Consider the following 25,160-nt stretch of genomic DNA (forward strand, 5'->3'; position numbering starts at 1 on the left):
GATATATCTATACATTTTAGACTATAATTTATTGTCAAAAAATAAATAATTATAGTATAAATAAAATTTGGAACGTGGATATTAATATTTACGGTATAGAACTTTTTTTTATTTTTTTTTGTAAGAGTTTTTACTATATATAAACAAGCGGAAAAAAGATTTTTAGAGTAATTGAATCAATGTTTTTTAAAAGGTCGGATTTGCTTAAAACTTTTTGAGCAAATGGACCCTTTTAAAAAAACACTGATTCAATTAAATTGCATAACTTCAAATTTTTATATGTCAAACCTCAAAACCTAATCATGATGATTATTTATTATTTATATTTATTTCGTCATTAAAAAAAGAATACAATGTCGTTTTATATAAATAAAATTTACATGACCGGGACTAAAAGAAGACAATACTTGCCTTATCACTACGCCCCGAAAATTTTTTTGTTTTTGTTTTTTTTTATTTAGGTGCCCCAAGAAGACCTAACGGTCTTGTCACAGAGAACCGCGGAAGTGCATTTAACCAGGAAGTTAACGCTTCCTTCTATACCGTGACGCGAAAATATCTCCAAAGCTCGTTTCGAACCTGGATCTCCTGCTTTAAAACAAGCTCTATAACTACTGCGCAACGGCCGCACAACGATTTGCGGTTGAACATATAATAGCAAATAATTTTTTATCATTAATAAGTAGTAAATGCTGTCGATAATCGAACTGGTAAAAATCGATCGGTCGAGACCTGGAAACCACCCCCTTTAATGTATGTCTTTTCTTTTGCTGTAGAGCCTTTTTAACTTTTTGAGTAGAATTTTGCTGTTTTTTTTTAATTGGTATATCATGTAATTTAAAATGACTTTTGCATCTGTGAAAGTCTTGACGCAAAATTGGATCAATAAATGAGTGTCTTATAAAACAAGATTGACCATAACACAAATAAAAATTCCAAACCCGGATAAAATTTAAAAAATTTAAAGCATATGTGGTTTACAAACCTTATTTATTTAGTTGCGCTTTATATCCCAGCGGGCACGCGTACGTTTATTGTACGTACAAAAAACGTCCTGACGGAAACTTGAACATACACTAAATTTCCAAATTTGATAACAGAATTTAATTTTCTAATTTAAATTTAAAATTGAAAGTAGAAATTAGACTTAAAAAAAACCTAATTACAAGCTTATTCTGAACTAGAGTTTATTTAAAAAAGTATTTTTAAAACTTTCTTTTTCAAAATAATAAGACACCATTTTGTTTAAAATATCAACAAAAAATAAAAATAAAAAACACTCATTAAATCATTAAGATTTATTATAATAAAAATCTTGTCCTCCTTCTGCATTACAGCAACGTCTTTTTTTTTGTTGGGAGTACATTTTAGAATATTATCAATAGACTAGTGCACCTCATTTGGAGTATACTTTTACATCTAAAATAACACAAACATTTACTAGATCTATATATATATATATATATATATATATATATATATATATATATATATATATATATATATATATATATATAAACTTTTTTCAAAAGCAAGAACAAAATAACTTGGCTAATAGTGTTAAAATATTTATATTATATATCAGATCGACCTCTGATTTCCTTAATTAAAGAGGTTGCTTCACAATTTCAACTAAAAAAAAACGTTTTATTTACTTTATATCAAATCATAAACTTTTATTTTAGTTATAATTTATATCAATATATACTATGAACTTGTGGTAGATCTCCATTTAAGCTATTATTTTAAAAAAAATACAATAGAAAGTTTTCTCTTATTTAATCAATTTTTTTGCTTTGAAAAAACAATAAAAAGTTATTTAAAAAAAAATTAGTACGATATTAATAATTGGGGTAAAAAAGCAAAAAAGGGCTCCTTAAATGGTACATAGAAAACTCCATATTGCATAGTCCGATTGCTATCAAATTTTGTAAGTAGCATTTGTACATGCGTGTTTACAAAATGAACCAAATTGGTGAAAAGAAAAACATTATTTAAAATTTATGGTATTTTTTTTTTAAGCATATGAAATTCATGATAAAAAAGGCTTAACTGATAATAACTACCTTTCTCTTTGCTGAGTAATGCTGATTGTATGATAATGATTATATTTTGTTGATATTAGTGTATTAAACATGTTGTAAAAATTCCAAGTCAACTGGACTAGTAAAACTTGAGATATCTTTGCCCCAAAAGTTTAGATTCAGAGAAAACGATCGTTTAAAAATTTCTATAAAAATACAAGTAACTTTACATTATACAAAACTAATAAGATCCAAGTCAATAAGATTCTAAAGGTTCTGTCTCATTCTCTTAGTCAGAAAAATCTTTCCTTAAAACTCTAAAAATTTTTTCTTCTTGCAAGTTCTTGTTCACTAGTTTTTTTTAAAGTACTACTTATGCATCTTGCATTTGATGCATTTGTTGCTTTGTTCATAAACTTTCCAGTATGAATACCAAATTTTCAAAATACATTACAAATTCCAGCGGTTCCCTCATTAAATTCAAACATTGCAGAGGCTACTTCAATTTAAGTTATCTTTTACCAACATAAGTTTGTTTAGGGCACTTTTTCCATATAACATTGTTTATTAATTCATTATTGTAATGGGTTCCACCATGCAAACATTTTTTAATAAACTATCATTACTTATGCCATAAAATATAAGTTCAATCAATTTGCATATAGCATTAGGTAGATTTAGTTTTACTTTATATCTGTTATGACATGCAACTTGATTTGCTTGCCATATACAACAACTTGTAGTACTCCTGGGGCAAAATTTATGTCGCTCAACTGAATCGGTTATGTCTGAATTGTGGTAAAGTATTGCCCAAATATATTTTTACATAACGAACAAGTCTTTCCGACTATTTTTGATCTTTTTATCAATATTATTTTATTATTTTATTTTATAATTCGTATTTTTTTTTACTTAACTTATGAGATACTTCAACTCAAACAAAAATACGCGCAGATTTGTTCAATTCTAAAAAAAAAGAAAAGAAAACTAAAGCTTCAACAAAACTAATAATTTTCGAAGTTTATCAGCACGGAACCAGCACAAAAACCTACTATACTCATTAAGCGCGTTGATCAATAAGGGATTGTCCATCATTTACGTAACGCAAACTTTTACAACAAACAGAACAAAAAAGATCAAAAGTTTTCTCTCCCAGAGTCTTAATAAAAAAAAAAAAAAAAAAAAAAAAATAGCCTTTTAAGTTGAATGAAAATTGCCGTGCGAACGAGATTAATATCTCCTACTTCTGTTTTTTTTTTTAATATTTTGCGTTGAGTAATTTTTGGACGATCCCTAAGGATAAAATTATTATTCTTTTCCGTTAATCAATACTGGAATGTAAAACGAAGGTAATAAAAAAACAGAGTTGTGTCACCCATATAATAATTTATCTAATGTAGATAATCATATCTACTAAAGTCAGATTTTTTCACGAGAAAAAAATAAATTGTGTTGCACCTTCGATAATTTATGGTTGGTAATTGTATGTTCGATAATTTGAACTTTTGTAATTTAATGTTCCATAATTTGGACCTTTGTAAGTTTAATTTTTTACATTCGTAGATAACGCAGGTCTGCGACATAAAAATTGTTTCAAATTTAATAAGTGATTTTTATAGTATTTTCAAGGCTGATTTCGGGAAAAACTGTGAAAAACTTTCATCACGTACAGTTATGTCACAAACTGTTTGTCTAGTTTTAGCTTTTTCGATATTTTTATGAATAGTTCAGTACTCTAGTAAGTTTAAATTTTGGTTTTTAAGATCTCCACAAACTGTTATCTAGCCTAAAGTACAAATTGTTTCTTGAACAATGGCTACCAGAGGATGTATAAACTCACCAAATTGCTTCTGCTACATTTGGGGTAATTATACCATTAAAAAAACACAAAGAAACATCTCCGATTTTGTTGAAAAGGTATATTTTGCCTATTTTGGTATAAAGTTAGGCAATCAAGATAAGTCTTGGGCTCCACACAAAGTTTGTTCGATATGTGTTGAAGAACTGAGGCAATGGTTTTAAGGTAAAAAGCAGTCCTTATGTTATGGAATACCAATGGTTTGGAGGGAGCCCAAAAATCATAATGATGATTGCTATTTTTGTTCTTGCAACATACAAGGTTTCAATTTGAAAAACAAAAAGGATATTTCTTACCCTAACATTCACTCAGCCATTCGCTCTATTCCTCATGGACCTGGAGTACCAATACCCTCTCCTCCAGATTCTTTGGATGATATTTTAGATAATCACTAGACATTAGCTCAGCAAGGTGATAGTAAAGAAGGCGTGATTGCTACGATTGTGATTGCAACGATCATGGCACAACCAATCCCATTCCATTCTCACAATCTGAACTGAACAATTTAGTTGGAGACCTAGGTCTTCCTAAAGACTCAGCAGAAGTTTTAGGATCTAGATTGAAATATAAAAATATGTTGGCTCCGGGTACATCCTTTTCTTGGTATCGATCAAGGGAAAAGGAATTTTTATCTTTCTTCTCTCAAGATGGTGACCTGGTATTTTGCAGTGATGTTCCTGGACTTATGATATGTTTTAAAATAGAATATGCTTCTGATGAGTGGAGACTTTTTATCGATTCATCAAAAAGAAGCCTTAAAGCAGTAATTCTGCACAATGGCAATAAGTATGCTTCTATTCCAGTTGGACACTCGTGCACTTAAAAGAATGTTACGAAATCCTTGAACTGGTTTTAAATAAACTCAGCTACTCAGACCACAAATGGATACTGTTCGGGGATTAAAAAGTTATTTTAATGCTGCTTGGTCAACAAAGTGGCTATACAAAGCTCCCTTGCTTTCTCTGTTAATGAGACAGTTGAGAAAGCAGCACGACATAAAAAAAGTTTAGCCCTTGAGAAAAACCTTAGAAGTAGGCGTTTAAAAATGTTGAGAGAAAAAGTCTTGTAGATCCTAAAAAGGTATTAATTTCACCACTTCACATTAAGTTGGGGCTGATGAAACAATTTGTTAAGGCATTGCCAAAAGAAAGGGAGACTTTCAAATATCTTTGGGGGCAATTTCCTGGTTTATTCGAGGTCAGGCTAAAGGAAGGAATCTTTGTCGGACCAGACATTAGAAAACTTATGAGAGATGCTAATTTTCTGGACAAAATAGAAATAAAAGAAATGGCAGCATGGACATCCTTTAAATTAGTTGTTACCGGTTTTCTACACACTAAAAATTAAAGTTAGAAATTTTTAGTTAAGGTAGGATATGTGATATACCCTTAGTAAGGTATAATTTTCTACCTTATAAAGTAGAAAATTATACCTTTAAGTTAGAAAATTGTATGAGAAATAATTGTTTTTAATATAATTTTCTACCCTAAAAGGTAAAAAATTATACCTTACTAAGGGTATATCACATATCCTACCCTTAGGTAGAAATTTCTACCTTTTTTTTTTAGTGTGTAGGAAACAACAAAGATCCAAATTACAAGACTATTGTCACAGACATGCTCGACAATCTTGATTACTTCCCTGCAAACCTTGGTGATGTAAGTGAAGAGCAAGGCAAAAGATTTCACCAAAAATCAAGGAAATGGAAAGAAGATATCAGGGAAGATGGAACGTCAACGTGATAGCGGACTACTGCTGGATGTTGAAAAGAGATGATCTTGAACGATTCCACAGGCGGAAAAGCAATAAAAAAAGCTTCAACAGAAAGCAAAAACGTTATTATAAGAACTTATAAGCTGAAAGAAAAATGTAAGTGTTCTTGAAATACAGTTTAGAAGATGACTTATACATAAAATAAAATTCTATAACGTTTAAAAAATGTAAAAAACTGGTCGAATTTTGCAATTTTACCCAAAAATAATCCCTTTTTTGTGAGAAAACTTGACGTGATAGAAAAAAATGGATCACCTTTTCGAAATCAGCGCTGAGAAATACATAAAAAACAGTTATCAAGTTTCAAACAACTTATTAAAAATATTTTTTTGCAGACCTGTGTAATTAAACTTACAAAAGTTCAAACTACCATATGTAAACAATGAACAATAAACAATGAACACGATTAGTATACTCTGGAGAATCATTAACTTTAATATTATTATCTAACATTAATATGTGAAATATATTTTGATTTGGGTTTCAGAAACTCAGTTTTATACTGACCTATTTGCTAATGATACAAATTATAATGCTTTCGTCAAACACTGATAACATGAATACAGCGGTGGAGCCAGCCAAAAAGAAATTAAAATGATGTGAGAACAACAACAAGGTTAAAATTTGCTTAAAACTTCTTCTAATAAAATAACTATGTTAGTAATATAGTTATATTATTTACTACTATAGTGATATTAGTAATATAGCTAGAGTGATAAAAATCCGTTTATTAGTAAACTATTAAAATATGTTATAACGTTATATGGTTTTACTACTAAGGAATGGGAAGTTGCGATGATTCCTTGTTGCAGCAAAAGCATTTTAGAGGATTTTAGAAGAATATATACTTTCTCTTTTACATCATCTTGATTTGATTACATAATGTACTATTATGAAAAAATATTATCACGCATATGGTTTTACTTAATTTTAATTGTAACACACACACGCAACTATAAATTAACACTTACTAAGATATATAGTACTAAAAATACCAATCTAAAATATACAAATGTAACTAAGTACAAACTTACAACCCTAAGCTTATCCACACATACTGATGTTTCTATGATACATTGTAGAAACGATTGGTTAACAGTGGAACATATCTAGAACAACGTAAGTCCAAGTAAGAGAATGATTAATATGAGTTTATCAAGAATGCACCAGCATACATAGGAGTGTTCCTAGATATGCTTAGACGCATACAGATTCTTTATACACATACAGAATGTCTTCAAACATATTTGTATTACCAACCGTGAATCAAAAACCTTGCGCATAACACCATCACACAACCGACATTCAACTAACATCTGAGAATGCTGGTGTTATACAAAATAGGTATGGGCTTTCTTAGTAGTGAGGTCGCAACTCTCGCGATAGGACTAGCATGACCGCGTCATGAATATGGGATTTAGAGTTGAAAATCATGGGTTTTAAGGTCGAAAACGATAATTAGACTTTGACGAATGACGTTATGTTTTTGATACTTTTGCTGCCCACATGAGACATGCGTATTACGTGAGACTGGATTTTATAATATACACATATTTATAATATTTACGATAGGCACATTGTTCATGATACTTATTTTTATGCATTTTTATGTATGTGCTATTATAATATCTAAATCAGTTATATCACTTAAATTAGTTGTTAATAATTTATATTACACAGTTATATGTAATTTAAAAACGCATTTAATAGACTGGGCTTTACTGTACGCGCAGTTAGTGCATTTCTCCAAACTCTAATAACTTTGCGTTCAAATTCACCAAATAAATGTTTTTTATTGCATTTCTATCTTTTGACTTCTGACACCTATAACACATTGAGGTTTTTAATTACTAAGTTTTCTAAGTCGAGATAACAAATTGACAACTGTTCAAAGCTGAGCACACAATCACTGAAAAGTTCAATAACCTTTCGTAACGTCAATTACGATATGACGCAAGTACTATCACGTAGCACACATTCTAAACAAAATCCAAAATAACCGTAAAAAAAAATTTAAAACTATTTTTATTAAACAGAAATACTGATTATATATATGAAAAAAGATTAAAAAGACAAAGTGAAAATACTTTCCAAAGAGAATAGGCTACTGCTAATTCAGGTTACATAAGCTTGACACAATTAACATAAAAACGGCTAATCAATAAAATTGCCAAGTGCCAAAACCTTTTCTAAAACCTCTAGTAACGGCCAATTTTCATTGAGTTTCGCTAATTTACTAAAAGGCAAGGTAAATCAATTCCCTATAACAAAATACTAACTTGATAGTAGGCTATTATAACAAAACAGAACTTTTATATATAGAGTAAGATGGGGTAATTTCGCCACTAATTCTTTTAATTTAAATAACTCGAGAACTAAAAAAGAGAATAGAGCTTTTTTTATTGTTAATAATATTTTTATAAACTTTAGAAAAAATGGGGTGGCGAAATTACCCCAATAAATTCTAATTTAGGGGAATTTTTCCACCTGTGTTATTTATAAAATAACATACAACATAAATTTTTTATTTCGAATTACAAATCTTAAAAACACATTTACAATCAGTTAAATAAAAGAAATCTAACAATATTCAATATTGTTAGATTTCTTTTATTTAACTGATTGTAATAGCCATGTGGGGACATGCAGTGGGGGCATGGCCATCGATAGCGAGAGGTATCGGAGCATGTTCCCCCTCAACCTTTTTTACCTATTTTTTTCTTTTTGTATAGAAATGTAGGATATTTTGAAAGCTGTGAAGACGGTCCTGGGGGAGGGGGATTTAATTAAATAAAAAAAGAGTTTTAAAATAATCAAGCAAACATAAATAAAGTCAATTTCCAAATTATAATACATGAAAGATGAAAAGATAAAAGTCAAAAACTCATTGTTTTCTAAATTTTTCTCAGCAATAAAATTCTATTGTATTTTTTTTTTGGGTCGACATTTTTCACAAACCCATTTTCGACAAAAACTTTTCTCACATTGCAACCAAAGGTTTTGGTGATCAGTAGTTGCGCTACTGAATGACACTTTGCTTTACTGCATTTGTTCTCTGCTATATTTGAATTTCTGTTTTCACCGTGGTCATCTTCTTCACTGCCAATCATCAGTTTTCTTTGCTTCAATAGTTGGTTTTGGTTTTTAGCTTGTTTTTTAGCTTCTGACTCTTCTTTTGGTACCTTCACTGGCTCAAAAATCGATGATTCTGTATCGCATTTACCTTCAACTACAACTTTGAATCGCTTTTTGGGCTTTTGATTTTGATTTCTTATTTGCAGGTGCTTTTTGAGATTCATTTCAATTACTTGGCTCGCCAAATGTATTTCTTCTCGAACTAATTGAGGAGTGATGAATGATGGTAGTTAAGATGCCGTTGATAGAGTTATTTGTACTGCTTGTGAAGACGTTGATGCAGTTGCTGGTGCAATTTGTGCAGATGTTAATGGAGTTGTTGGTGCTGGTTTTGGTGCTGGTGGATTGTGAAGCTCTGAAAACTTGAGTTTCTCTCTATCAACTGCATTTTTATTTAAAGGATAGAGACCTTTATTTTCCAAACCACTGACTGCGTGTGATCTTTTGAAAGCCTGCTCTGATGAATATAACTTCGAAAGCAAGAGAGGAAACGTCAGCTTATCAACATTTTTAAAACCAGTTTCTCTGTAGCGTTGTTGAAGAGTTTCGCGCCAGACATTTTGAACGTGACAGTAAACGCCCGAATCGAGTGGTTAAAAAAATGTTGAAGAATGGGATGGTAAAACTACTAAGTAACGACATAACTGAAATGCTGCCGTAGAAACATGAGTTAAATGACCATCAGCCATTAAAACTGCTCAACCTTTTAAAATTTGCATTTTTAAAAGAAATAAAGACAGAGTTAATCCATTGTACGAATTGATCCTCCTACATCCAACCAGAAAGGGACATAGTGTAGTACGTACCTGAAGGTCCACCAATACTCCACTGAGCCCAAAAATGTTTTGCTTTGTAGACAGAAAAAGGTGGCAAATATTCACCGTTGGTATTGCAGCAATTATTGACAGTGTAATAAACTTTTTCATTATGGCCACTAATAATAAGTGGTCTCCTTGTTCCTCTTCTAATTAAGACTGTTTTTAAACCTTGATCACAACCAAACCCGATTTTGTCAGAGTTAAAAATATTTTGCGGTTTTTCCAATACGTCAGCATTTTTGTAAGTTGTTTAAAGTGTTTTAAAAAATCCATCAATCACTTAGTTAGTGCATGACAACACTCGTGCTGCTGAAATGCTTTGTGCTTTGCGTTGACTTAATTCATTTAATCAGCGTTGTTTGAAACCTAGGTACCACTCGTTTGTTGGCATTTCATTTTTGAAAAAGGCAGTTTGATTTGTTTCTTTCAAATAGTTAAACACCACAGATTAAATTTTTGGGAACGATAAACCGTAGCCCCAGTCACCTAGAACTTGAAGCATGTGAACCAGTAAAGATTTAGTCACATAGCTAGGATTTGTTAATGTACCAGCCCTAGCTATCCTTTCTCGATATTGAATTCTTTCTTCTAATGAAAAAAGGGCTAATGGAAAAAGCCGTTGCAAAAGTTAACATTACATCATTGTCACATCATTACACATTGTCACATTGTTGCATCAGTAAAATTACATCATTGGAATTCGGGATATGTTTATTATAGCAAAGAGCTCTTCGCTAAAACAGACACATCCCGGATTGCAATGATGAAATGTTACTGCTATCTGAAATCGAGGCGAGCCATGACAAAATATAAAATTTCAAAATAAAACATTTTAAGTTTTTTTGTTTTGCTACAAAAATGTTTTTTTTTTTGGAACATGATGCTTTTTATGTTTGCTTGTTTATTGTTGTTATAATGTTTTAATGTTTAATAATGTTTTTTTTTCTTTACTTAAAAAAGAGAAATTTAAAAGTAGGGATGTAAGTCTTGCAGTTGCAGAGGAGGAGATTTATATTGTTTCAACTAAAACTCGTCGTAAGCAGCTAGAAAGTGGTGGTAGGGGTCAATACTGCTGTGTAAAAATGCTAGGTAAGACAAACATAAAAATAAGACGAACATCGGTTTATTTACTTTTTCTAAAAGCAACCCTCAATTGTTAAATAAGTGGATTTGTGTATTTAATAACATTCGACGACAAGGAGGAGTAGACAATTTTAATGTTGAAAAGAATTATACCTTATTATGTGAATTTCATTTTAATATAAGTGATATAATCTTTAAACCTTTTTCTGGCAGAAAAACACTTCATAAAGATGCTACCCCGTCTATTTTGTATTTAAAGAAAACATTATTAAAAAAGAAAGAAAAACTTTAAAAAAACAATTTACTTGCAATACATCAACAGAAGCTTTAGAAAGTGAAACTTGTTATAGTATAGAAAATGATATAAATTTTCAAATTGATTGTCCCAAAGAAGTAGTTGTTTGTGGAAATTGTCAAAATCTAAAAGAGCAGTTAAATCAACTTAAAAAAGAAAACGATTTCCTTAAAAATGAAAACTTAAAACTAACAAAAGTAAACTCCAATATAAATGATGAGATTAACATAAAAAATAAAAACGAGTTTAATTATGAAAGTATTTCCACTGAACCAAAACTATTCAAATCTTTGACTGGTTTAGAAGTAGACAGATTGAATATTATATAGTAGACAGATTCAGATATTATATTTTTTTGGTGGACCCAGGTGAAAATTGTGAGTTTTTAAAATTTTATGATTCTCAGTCAAGTGTAGAAAAAAAACAAAAACAACAACAACAACATAGAATCAATGCAAAAAAAGGTCCGAAACCAAAATTAAGTGCACTTGATCAGTTTTTTATGACTCTTGTTTATTTTAAAAATGGATTTGCACTTGCTCATATTGGATGGTTGTTTAAGTTACCAAAAACAAAAATATCAAGACAGATAATATCCTGGATTAATCATTCGTACTTCACTCTTGGTAGGATACCTACTTGGCATTCTAGAGAACAAATTGATTTGACAATGCCTGAATTTTTTAAAAGAACTTACCCAAAGACAAAAAGCATCATTGATTGCAATGAGTTGTTCAGTCAAATACTATCATCTTTAAATATTCATAGTTCTATGAATTCAAGTTACAAAAGGTATGCTACTTACAAGGGATTTTAAGGAATATCTCCTTCTGGTACTATAATATTTGCTCAAATCCCTCCAAAGTCAGTTGTATCCAGGATCAGTATAAGATAAGGAAATAGTACGAAGAAGCGGATTTTTAAATAAAGATTCATGGGATAAAAATGATTCAGTAATTGCCGATAGAGGGTTTACAATTAAAAAGGAATTAGCAAACATAAATGTAAGTCTAAAAATCTCTTTGTTTTTAGAAAGTCGAAACCAATTTACATTAGCTGAGGTTAAAAAAAGCCAAACTACTGCATCTGTACGAATACATATAGAGCGTGCAATTCAAATAATAAAGCAATATAAGATAATTTGTAATGAAATATCTTTATCTTTGCATGGTTCAGCTATCACATATTTGATTATCTCTATGCTTCTGAACACAATTCTGTTTTGTTTTTTTATCAATATCAAATGTTTTAGCCAGTGCAAGAACAATTTTATACCATTTGTTATAGTAAGCATCAGCATTTCTTAGTATTTTTTTTAAACAATTAGTCAAACTTTGAATTTCATCCAGTTGGTGGGAAATATCCAAAAATTTAGTTTAAAGGGTGACAGAAATTCCATAAAGTAATCCAGATAAGTCAGCAAATCTCTAATTAGGTCAGATAACCTGACCTAATTAGAGATTTAGAGACCTAATTATAGGTAATTAGGTCTCTAAATCTCTAATAACAGTTCATTATCATTTGTTCCTGATTTTAATTTTTCACCATGTAGATGGTGAAAAATTAGATATTTAATAAACTAAATTCAACAACATTGTTTCCTTTCAGTGAAACATTAGATTCACAAAATGATATGGATTAAAATATAAAACACTTTCGTTTTTTGTTTTATCTAAATTGCACCGCAAAATATATATTCTACAATTTAATATTTGGATATGAGACTTTATAAGGGTCTAAAAAAAACTATGGTACGATAATATGCTTTTTAAAACGAATTTCAGGATAGATAGATTCAATAGGTTGCTTTATAACATTAGATAATACTTTAGGTAAACGAAAGATAAAAATGTTTTATCAAAGCAATTTAAATACGTTCCTTTTTAAAAAAAATTCAGAAATCATATTATAATTAATTGTTGAAAAATTGTTGAAGAGAATTCAAATGAAACAACGATAAAAACAAATTAAAAAGCTGAGAATAGTCAGATCTATGTTGATTAAAATAACTCCAAAAATGATCATAGCTTGTGTATAAATTTATGTTTTCAAATAACTCTATTCTACGGACGTCAGCCTTTTTTGTTTAGTAAAATTTAATTTTAGTTTTGGGAGTTTTAAAGTTGATTTTCTAAAAAAAAACCTTCTTTTTTTTACAAGGGTGAGAATTTTGAGGTTTGCTAAGGCAAAATTAAATTTATTAAAATAATTTTTACACCTTTAGATAGAGCACAAAGTTCTCTACAAAACGGTGCCTCGCATTTTAAAAAATTTTTTGTTTTAGCATTCAATAAATGAAAAGAAACAAAATTGCTAAACCGTTCACTTTTTTTTTATTTACTCTTACCCAAGTTTACTCTATAGGTGCAGGTATTAAAAAAAAAAAAAAAGAACAGTAGCAGCAAAAAATGTAAGTTTTTTCTTGCATTGTTCTTGGAATGTTCTCTTCCATCAGAGTTCTAAATATTGATCTTTAATCCTTCAATTTCCAAAGTTGGAACGATTGTTTTAAAATTGCCGCAACATTTGCCTCCAATACTTCCTGAGGGCGTGCAATTATATTTTTTTTTTACCCTGGATCATACATTGGAGCATATTGTCAATACCTCACCCACAAATGATCGTTGGTTGTTCATTAACGGCATCTGATTCCATATAATCGAGCAACATATGGGGTTGTTTAGAAGCCTGATAAACAGGTTTAATTTGTTGCGGAAAAAAATGGCTTACATAACGTCTACTTTGAAATAAGCAGGTAATTTCTACTTTGCTTTGAAACATTGAAGAAAGATTTTAAGACAGATGATCCAACTATATCAGGTGTATTCCTAGATCTCTCTATGGCTTTTGATACAGTCGACCACAAAATATTATTATCAAAGCTTAACATGTATGATATAAGGGGTAGAACGAACAAATGGATAGAAAGCTACTTTGATAAACGTGTGCAATCTAGATCTTATGGAGACAATAAACGCTCTAATCCTTCAATATTAAAGTGTGGTGTTCCTCAGGGTTCAATACTTGGGCCTTTGCTTTTTTTAATCTATTAACGATCTTTATTGGCCATCAAAAAGAATTTCAGCTATAATGTTTGTTGATGATAGCAATTTTTTTTATGTCCGGGAAAATTATAAACGAACTGTGCGTAGAAATGAATCAAGAATTAGAAAAAATTTCTGGATGGTTTAGGGCGAATAAACTTTCTATTAACTCAAGTAAAACGAAGTTTACTTTATTTCATCCTTCTTATAAAAATAAAGAAGTCAAATCTTCTCTTCCAAAATTGTTTATTGAAAATAGAGAAATAAGTAGGGATAATGTTACTAAATTTTTAGGTGTTTTTATTGACGAAAATCTAAATTGGAATAAACATATCGCCTATTTAGGTAGTAAAATATCTAAAAGTATCGGAATAATATACCAATCACGCCATTTATTGAAAAAGCCGCTACTCAAACAAATCTACTATAGATTTCTTCAAAGTTATTTAAGTTACGGTAATACAGACTGGGGTAGTACCTATAAAAGCAAACTAGAACCTCTCTATCGTAAACAGAAGCATGCTATACGAGTAATTAATTTTAAAAATAAAAAAGAACACACAAAGCCTCTTTTTGAACAGATGTCTTTACTAACATTGTTTGAACTAAATATATATAATGTTCTAAGTCTTATGTATAATAGCAAAATGCAAAAAACTCCTTCAATTTTCTATAGTCTTTATAAACAAAAGCCAGAGTATAAATACCTAGTGCGCACAAATAGTAACTTTTACAGCCTTCATGCAAACTAAGCTTGAGCAATTTAAAATTACTTATCGTGCACCTCACATCTGGAATAAGTTTTTATTACTTAATCAAAATATTATTGACTTTGAAAACATAAATGGCTTTAAAAAAACTATTAAAAAGAGTATTTTAAAGTATAAATACATTACTTACTGATTTGTTCTAAATTTGTTCACTGCTAGCTTCTTATACAAACTCTTATTTTTTAATATACTTAAATTTTTCAAACATTGCGTTAGCAATAAACGTGGTAATATTAAGAAAAAGTAACGATATATGTTTGTATAATTGTTATCTTACATTTTAATACAACTATAATGTAACAATTTATATATATATACATATATATATATAAATATATATATATATATATATATATATGTATATATATATATATATATATATATATATATATATATATATATATATATATATATATATATATATATATATATATATATATATATATATATATTTGGTCTGCTGCAAGTTTCCTGCGTTCTTCTTACAGTTCGTATTAAAGAAGTTTGTTTATTATTTACGTTTGTGATTTTTTATATTTATATGTATATTCAATCTTAACGAATCTTTGTTATGCAATCACGAAAATGTATACTATGGAACAAAAATAAATTAAAAAAAAAAAAAGAAACCAAGATGTTTTAGACTTGATAGGAGCATCGTTAATATAAATAACGCTATTTGTAATCCAACTTATTCCAGATATTAAAAATTCAGTTTTTTCTGGATTTAGTTTAATAAAGTTCGATATTCCACACTTTTGAACAATGTTAGTAAGACTTTGATATAGTGGAACTTTGTAAAACTATATCATCAGCATGCGCAATGACACCTCTGAATACCCCATTTATAGAAGTTCCAACTTTTGATTCTTTAACAAATTTCTCTTGAAGATTTTCAGTTTAGATATTGTTGAGATGAGGCAACAGTATGATCCATGACGCACTCCCTGAGACAGCCTAAATTTTTTCGATGTACATCCAAGATATATTAGAAGATATACATCCAAGATATATTAGAAGTTCCTGTTTGATATAGTGATGAGATTGTATGAACTATAAATAATGGGATTTTTTTCTGGTAATAGAGTTTCTCAAATATTAATTCCCAATTACAACTGTCAAAAACTTTGTTGGCGTCTAGACTGCATACATATAGTGGTGAGTTATTACGTTTCGGATACAGATATTGAGCATCGTGGTGAACGGATGCGTTTTTCTTTGGAGTGATAAAAAATTAAAAAAAAGTTTTGTGGATATTATTTTTACGAAATATTATTTATCTAATGGCTAAATCAGACGAATTTGTTTCCATTGTTTTGATGAGGGAAATGCTGAATCTACAAAAAGAAACAATTTTATCTTTTTTTCGTGAAGCTATTTCAAGCATGAATCAAAAGTTTGAAAATTTTCAAACAAGTTTTCTAGAGGTTTGTCGCGAACTAGAAGAAATAAAATTAGGATTGAATTTTTTTGGTGGCGTATGCGAAGACAAAGTTAAAGCAGTAGGAGAAAAAATAAATAGGGTCTGTGAAGATTTAAATGTCAGAAAAATTTTGGGAAAAATATCTTCGGACAATACCATACTAAAACTAAAGAGCGTAGATAATGAAGATAGAAATAATCGAAGAAAAAGATTAGGATATAACAAAATAAAAAAATAAAAAAATCTTTTAACATACAACTTGAAATAGAGAAAGATATTAAAATTGAACAAGCCCATAGAGTGGGACTCGTTAATATAGAACGAGCTCAAACAAATGTTCTAAAGCTACGCGATTATGAAGATAAAAAGGTAATCTTAGAAAAAGCAATAAAATTAAAAGGGAGCGATATTTTTATAAATAAAGATTATAATTTTGCGACTAGAATAATACGAAAAGAACTTTTTGAGCAAGCCAAGCTTCATCGACAAAATGGTCATTACGCTAAAGTTGTGCACAATCAACTTATTGTTGATGAATTTAATGAAAACGTCCATAAAGTAATTGTTAATTCGACGCACGGAAATGAAAAAATTGACCACAGCGCAGCTGGTTGTTTGACGCACAAAGTAAGATTTTTTAAAGTTTTTATTTATTTCATTGTTTTTATCTATGGATATACTTTTTGATTATTGATCTTTTTGATTATTCGGCTACGATTTTTAAAATTTAAAATCTTTTGAGGGTAACTTTTTAAATAACCTGTCTTAAGAAAATATAAATATTTTTCAAGAAACCCAAATAAATTTAATTGACACACCATATATTGATCCTTTTGATTTTAAAATAATAAACGATCATTGTTCTTTTTAAGTTTTGCATATAAACATTAAAAGCATGCAGCAATATTTTGAGAAACTAAAAGAATTTTTAAATATTATAAATTACACGTTGACGTCATAGCTTTTAAAGAGACTTGACATGATTTTGAAAATTCTCTAGAATTAAATTCTACTTTTAATTTGCCATCTTTATAAACTTATTAGCCGAACAAGAGGAAGTGGAAAAAAATGTGGAAGGTTAGGGCTTTATGTCTCAAAAAAGCATGATTTTAAGGTAAAAAAACATACTATGCTTCTCAAACGATAATTATGAAAGCCTTTTCATTGAAATTATAAATAAAAAATTTCAAAATATTTTAATTGAATGGGTTTATCATCCACCAAGTGGTAAATTAAATCATTTCAAACTTTTATCAAAAATGCAATTAAAAAAATAAATAAAGAAAATAAAACTTTATAAGTTACTGGAGACACGAACCTTGATGCTCTAACTTATTCAAAGTCTCTGAAAACAAAATCCTTTTTGATATGCTTCTTAAATTTAACGTCTCGTCAGCAATTAACAAGCCAACACGAGTGTCAAAATCCTCGGCATCGGCAATGGAAAATATTTTAATTAATAATTACCTGGAATTGGAATTTGAAACCGGGATATTTATGACTGATATTAGCGATCACTTTCCGATATTTATAAAAGTAAGAAATTTAAAAACCATGTCTGATTGTGAGCCAAAAGTTAAAAATTTGAAAAAACGCAATCTTAAAACAAGTAACACAAATGAATTATCAATTAGACTAAAACAAGAAACGTGGTCCAACGGGCATAGATGTCATGACACCATGGGCGCCGGCAGGATTTTTTACAAGGGAGGGACAAAATAAAATTCAACCGTGATATTTCAAAAACTACATAAGTGCATCAAATAATCAAGTCATTTTATTAGACCAGTGACTATAAAAAAATAAAGAAAATGTAAAAATAGAAACACAAGAATAAAATCATTGTTATTTAGTAAATAGAAATTGTAGTCGTCTGCGTTCACTGCCAAACTTATTTACGATTTGTTCCATAAATTCTGATTTTCTGGAGGGTATTTTTTATTGATGCACGCTCAGCATGCAAAGCCCAGACAAACGCTCATTGGACATGGTTGATCGTAGCCAAGTCTTCACGCTCCGCAATGTACTAAATGATCTTTCTACAGTACATACTGTTGTTGGCAGTGTTATTAAAATGAGCAAAGCTTCACGAACTGCAGAATACAACATAGTATTTGGTAGTAAATCTGTGAATTCACTTATTGCGTTTTGAAAAGATTGAATGGCCCAAAAATCAAACCAAATTACACTATTGAGTTTAGAGTTATCAATTTTGTATACTTCATTGACAGTTGACATTTTCTCAATGAATTTTTTACGAGCTAAAATTTTTATCTTAGCAGGATGAAGTAAACAAAGGTTTGATTGATTGAGCAAATGATTTGATTGATTGAGCAAAGGATTATTTAATTGAGCAATATTATCTTCGGAGAACCGCGTTTGAAGCGAATTGATTAATGAATTGAGATAAGGGATATATATATCCTTGCGAAAGTATTCCTCGACATTTGTATCCGTTGCTCCACAATAGTTTTGGTAAAACTGCCTTGAACATTGCCTTGGTGGTGTTAGTTGAATGTTCAACTTTCCAGACAACTGGATCACTCTCTTGTAGATATCTGCACTGAAATGTATATCTGCCTTGTTACGGTGTAGATTTATAACCAAGAGCAATTCGTGAATGTGCCTCTGTATTTGTGAAAGGTCTAGTTGAATGACTTGAAGTGCTTGAGTACAGGGTTCTAGGAGAGCTGAGTAAAATGAAATGATAATTAGTCCAAATAAAAAAGTTGTTGAGCTGGATGCTAACAGCAATTGATGTGCCGATTGACATGTGTTTTCATTTGCTTCGTTAGATAACACATCCAACTGGGTAAATATTTGGTCAAAATTATCACAAAACACTTGAATGCTCTTATACTTTGCAGTCCATCGAGCTTCGCAGAGAAGAGGAACGTTGGGTATCATTGACCTTCTGTTAGGACTTTCACAGAAAAAACGCAATAATTGACTTGATAGTACCAATTGTATTGGGAATTTGTGGAAGTGCACTCAGATCATTTACAACCAAGTTCAGTCCATGGTATGAGCAATGAACAAAAGCCGTCTTTGGATCTTTCATTCTGATTCTTGATTGGACGCCGTTATCCTTTCCTGCCATGGCTGAGCAACTATCACTGACCTAACAGACAATCGTATCACTGACCGAACAGACAATCTAAATTGATACCTACTGATAAACACTTGCTTAATATGGCGTTGGAAATTGAAGCTGCTGACATGTCGTTCAGTGGAAAAACTCTAAGGAATTCTTCCTGAATCATTTGCTCTTTTGTTGGTTTGACAAAGCGTATTCCAATGGAAAATTGTTCTATCCCTGAAATATTGGCTGGTTCATCAACTAATACTTAGAACCAAATGGAGTTATTTGCAGCTGACACAATATCATTTAAAAAAATTTATTCAGATATTTTGATCAATTCTTTTTTGGTTTGATGTAATGTACATTTTGCATTCTTTGCAGCAGTATCAAAGTGATTTTTTATAATCTTATCACCAGCCTTAATTCGAAAGTTCAATAGCTGATGCATATTTCCTTTACTTCCTTTCTTCCCTCGCAGAGCCAAATCATTTGTTCCACACAACAAAATTGTTGTAAGGATAGAAAAGAGCTTCTGTCTGTTTGCTTCAACAATGCGTTTTATAGAATCATCAAGCTGACATACAATTTCCTTGTTAGGATTTCTTCTCACTGCCATGAAGTTTTCAGCATCTTGTTGAGAACATATATGCCATGACGATGACATATCATTTCGAGCGCATTCGTTAAAATCCTATTATTTTCTAAAGACTGTAATAATAAATGCACCTTGAAAACCTTGCTGTACTTTTTGTGGGAAAAGAATGCAATATGTACAAACAGCGCCTTTTAGTTTTGAAGAGTACGCCAGCCAAGAACCATATTGAACCAACCATGCATGTCTAAACCGTCGCTTTCTAGCTTCATGTTCTGGCACATCTTTTTTGAAATTATACGTTTTATGGGACTTGAATGGTTCGGTTAGTATATGATACTTGAGATCATTATTTAATCTAGCTGTTGCCTGAATATAAATTCGAACATCGAAAACTGAGTTATCGTTATCATTTTTACATTTTGATGATTTATCTGCAATCATAACATCTGACGTTTTCTGCATGTTTCCGTTGCATGCATCAACATCTTGTTGCTGTCTTCCATCACAATGGCTTTCACTTGGTGCCACTACCGGTTGAGGAAGAGTAATGTGTTCCTGTGATTTTTTGGAATCATCTGTAGTTGCGACACATTTAAAATTGAAGTAATCCAAAATATTACTACTTTGTCGTTTTTTAGATATTTTTCTCAATATTCTAAAAAAATATTGTAAAAATATAAAACAGTCCACAAAATTAAATAAATTTAAGAAACTTTTTTCCAAAATTTTTTTTATTATATTAATCATATATATTTCTGAATAAAGATTTTACATTCATAGTTGTTTACAATTAGTTAAAAATCTAATGTGAAGTAAACACCTAATAACGCTAAACTATATAATAGTATAATGATTAGTTAAAAAACATTAAATGATTTATTAAATACAAATTAGACATATTCCAAAAAACAAAACAAAAATCAAAATATAGCAGGTTAATGCAAGTTAATCAAATTAAATATATATAATTATAATAATAAGCATTTAGTGAGTAAACTATGAATGAGTTAAATTGATGAGATATCGAAATAAAATTTTTTAACAGTTAAAAGAAATTTCGTGAATATTAAAATTTGTTATTTTGCTTTTCCAGGAAGGAGGGGGAGGGGGACGGGGCAACTCCCCCCTTTGCCCTTGCCTGCTGGCGCCCATGCATGACACTAACAAAGCTTTTATTAATTTTTTAGATATATTACTAGATTGCTTTAATGAAACTTGTCCTCAAGAGAATATACAAATTAAGGCAAAAGCAGTGCCAATCCGTGGATGGATGAATCACTGATAAAATGCTCAAAAAAGAAGCAAAAACTCTATAATAAATTTGAAAAAAATAAAAATTCTGAAAATGAGATAAATTACAAAAATTTTGATTATTTTTACCAAAATCTTATCAAAAAGGCTAAAAATAAATACTACAGTACATGAGATAATGGGAAGGAAAAAAATAAATTCAACTTCTTTACAAAAAGGAATTAATATTAACAGCACTGACATATTCTGTAAAAAACAAATCTTGGAAGAATTTAACAAATATTTTATAAATATTGATCCTAATCTTGCTAACAAAATATTTCCAACATCTGACTCATTTAAAAATTTACCTAAAACTAGAAAATAACGCTATCATGTATGATAATGAATTCAACTATAAAGAATTCGAAGAAGCTCTTTCCTTAAAAAAAAAGAAAGCACCAGGGTTTGATGAAATAACTAGCGATTTAGTTATCTTCAATAAAATCAGTCTGAGCAGACCTCTGATTCATATACTTAAGCTCTCAATAACATCGGGGATTTTCCCTGATGTACTTAATTTAGCAAAAGTAATTCGTATTTTTAAATGTAATGAACATTCAGACGTAACCATTTATAGAACTATATCAATACTTTCTGTATTTTCAAAACTTTTTGAATGTGTAATTTATAATAGAATCTATAATCACTTCATTATAAACAAATTATTTTACCCAAACCAGTTTGGATTTTAAAAAATACCTCTCAACAGAGCATGCAATCATTAAATTAGTTAATCAAATAACTGATGGTTTTAAACAAAACAAGTTTACTCAGGAATACTTATTGACTTATCAAAAGCTTTTGACACAGTTGACCATTGCATCCTATTAGATAAACTAAAGCACTATGGTATAATTAATAAAACTTACAATTGGATCAAAAGTTATCTTACTAATAGCAAACAATATATGTGTAATATACAATCTGGAGTTTTAAATGTTTTATGTGGAGTCCCTCAAGGATCTATCCTTGGTCCACTCCTATTTTTAATTTATATAAATGATTTTTGCAATGGATTTTTAAAACTTAATTCAGTCATGTTTGTTGATGATACAAATATATTTCTTACTAACAGTGATATCAAGAAATTATACTTAGATATGAATATTGAACTAAATAAAGTAAATAATTGCTTTAGGGCTAACAAGCTCTCACTTAACTCAGAGAAAACAAACTATATATTTTTATTGATAGACTATATATTATTATTTTTTAATTATATATATAATTAAAAAACAAGCCAGTATTAGATTCTTAGGAGTTTGATGAGAACTCATCCGGGCTTCCTCAAATAAGATATATTCAATCTAAAATCATTAATATAATTGGTAAGATGTATCGAGTTCGTTCATATATCAATAAACAAAGTCTCAAACTAATATATTTTGAATTAATTCATTGCTTTATTAGCTATGCAAACATAACAAGGGCGAGTACGCAACCATCAAAACTTAAAAAAATTTATAGTCTACAAAAACATGCTAGCAGAATCATTTACTCTAAAAATAAGCGTGAACTCACCAAACCTATAATAAAAGATATGAAAATGATGGATGTTTTTGAAATAAATACCTATCAGCATTTAATTTTTATGTATCAATTCAATAATAATCTCTCTCCTGCAAATTTTAATAATAGTTTTGAAATAAACATAAATGAAAACTATTATCTAAGAGCAAACATAAGTAACTCATTTAAACTACCTCAAAACTTTAATAAATATGCTGAATATGGCATTGCATTTCGAGGACCAAATATATGGAATAAAAAAGGAAACTTTTAAAATTTGGGAATCATTTGTGCTTAAAGGGATCACCAAGTAATTTTAATTATTTAAGTATTTATTTTATTTGATCTTTTTTTGATTTACTGATTAGCGCAGCATTTTATGCTCATAATGGTTTTTAATTTAATATCTATATTCTATTGTCATTTTCATTTTCTTTGAGCCCCTGTCTGTTTAACTCTTTATTTTATAAAGATCATTGTAAAAAAGAAAAGCTTTTATTTTTTTATTTTATATACAAAAAAGGTTGTTGACAAGATTTTACTTTCTTCTTTGTTCTACGGACATATTATCTTTCTTTTATATATTTGGGCATATGTGTATGATAAGATAATCGAGAAGGTTTTTCAAAATTAGTAAATTGATGATTCCTCAATATTTGTTAGGATTTTCCAGTGATGCTTTATAAGACTTAACTAATGGAATAATTGTAGCGGTTGATAAACATTGTAGAATCTTTCCATTTGTAAACACACTGTTATAAAACGACGAAAGTAATATAAGAAGATTATTGATGTTTTTAAAATGTTCAGCACTTATTTCATAACTTTTGAATTAGGCTCTCGCCTTAAATGTGGAATTTGGAGAGGATTGAACTAGTTACTTGTATATTGCGGCGTATTAAGTAGTTTTTGGAAATGATGGTTAAATTCTTCTACGATTTCATTTTTGTTTTGCAATTTATTAATTGTAAAGAGTCAATTGTTAGCATTTTTTTTTTGTTTTTTTAAATAATATCCCAAAAACTTTGAGGATTTGTATTGCGTAGGTGTTCTATATTTTTAGTTTTTTTGTGGATTTTTATGTGCCGCTTTTACAGCTTTACGGAAGTTTTTTCGGGAATAAATATATCTTTTGTAGACTATACATTCTGCTGACTTATTATAACTGGAAATTTGCTATTGTCTAAAGTGAAAGGAAAGATTATCTTTAATTTTTTGAAGCTCCGGTGTCCATCAAGGTTTTAAATACTTATAAAATTCTTGTTGTCTGAAATATTGTTTAACACTCAAGAAAGCAGCATTTTTGATATAGAAGCATGTTTTTTTTATTTCTCCGTCTATTTTTCTTCCTTAAATGCGTAACTGGTATATGCTTTAGACTCTCCTTCATCCTCATAGTTGTTCATGATTGAAGTAATTGTTTGTAACTGAGAAGAATATTTTACGTATGATTCGTTATTATTACGACAAGATGAAAGGTAAACTCCAATAAAAATTAAGTTATAATTGTTAAGTGTGCCTTTACTAGCAAGAATGTTTTCATCTTCATGTGTTATGTAAAAAGACAACATTTGTTTCGTTCAATGAAAGCATTTCCTCCATATGGTTTACCAGTCTATTTTTTTCTGCCGCATGAAAAAAAACTTTGTGTGTTAGTAATGCAATGTTATTTAACAGAAAACTCTCGGTATTTAAAAGCCTGATATAAAAACAATATCGAAAGACTTTAACAACTTAGAAATAAAATATGAATTCGATTTAAATCTTTGACAACGTTTTATATTTGTGCTAATTAAATTTAATTATTTCTCTCCCATTATGATTTAAAATTTGATTGTCGCATGAATGCTGAAGAATGGTGTAACAATTGTGGCAAATGTTTTTCGGTATTTTGATGTGGTTTTTCAATTGTTAGTGCTTCTCATCGCATTCTAAACGGTTTAACAGTAGTGTTATTATCCCAAACATCGGGTTTAAGTACCATTTCTTTTTCAGTACTATTGATTTTTTCTTCGAATGAATGGTTGCACATGTTTACTCTATTAAGCTTAATGTCTGAAGGGTAATACCTATTTCTTTATTCATGTAGTTTGATAGATCTTCGGTATAGAGTTACAAACTCCGCCTACAAATATATAGGATTCTCGAATAATACGTTTGCCTGCAATCGAGCTTCTGTTGCTATTTATTTTAGGGTAATTATATTAGGTAATAGTTGATGTTTTCAAGCCATATTATCAAGCTTTATCCACTTTATTTTTAAATCCTACAACAACTAATAAATTTTCGGACATTATAAATTATAGTGCAATGTAAACACTATAAATTATAGCATATGCCCTAGCATTTATTAGTTATTGTATTATTTCATAAAAGATACAATTGTGAAAGTTTGACTTAAAAGTTTTTACATAAAATGAAATTTTATGTCAAACTATTAATTTGTGTATTTATATTT

The 25,160-nt window shown here is 29.5% G+C and overlaps 1 protein-coding gene across 1 annotated transcript; it reads left to right on the plus strand.

The window, feature by feature from the left end:
- Positions 1-10,214: 10,214 nt before the first annotated feature.
- Positions 10,215-11,803, plus strand: LOC136080344 (uncharacterized). Its single transcript, XM_065796961.1, has 4 exons — positions 10,215-10,287; positions 10,569-10,697; positions 11,014-11,244; positions 11,355-11,803. Exons 1-4 carry the CDS (start codon positions 10,215-10,217, stop codon positions 11,801-11,803), a joined length of 882 nt encoding a protein of 293 aa, XP_065653033.1.
- Positions 11,804-25,160: the final 13,357 nt, after the last annotated feature.

Source organism: Hydra vulgaris, chromosome 05 (assembly GCF_038396675.1).
Source record: "Hydra vulgaris chromosome 05, alternate assembly HydraT2T_AEP".
In the NCBI taxonomy this organism is placed as follows: domain Eukaryota; kingdom Metazoa; phylum Cnidaria; class Hydrozoa; order Anthoathecata; family Hydridae; genus Hydra; species Hydra vulgaris.

Excerpts from the sequence above, each read along its gene's own strand:
- LOC136080344 (XM_065796961.1), top strand. The coding sequence starts at position 10,215 with ATGGAAAAAGCCGTTGCAAAAGTTAACATTACATCATTGTCACATCAT. Across the intron at positions 10,288-10,568 it reads ATTGTCACATTGTTGCATCA|AGAAATTTAAAAGTAGGGAT; the intron begins GTAAAATTACAT and ends TACTTAAAAAAG. Across the intron at positions 11,245-11,354 it reads AAACGAGTTTAATTATGAAA|GTGAAAATTGTGAGTTTTTA; the intron begins GTATTTCCACTG and ends TGGTGGACCCAG.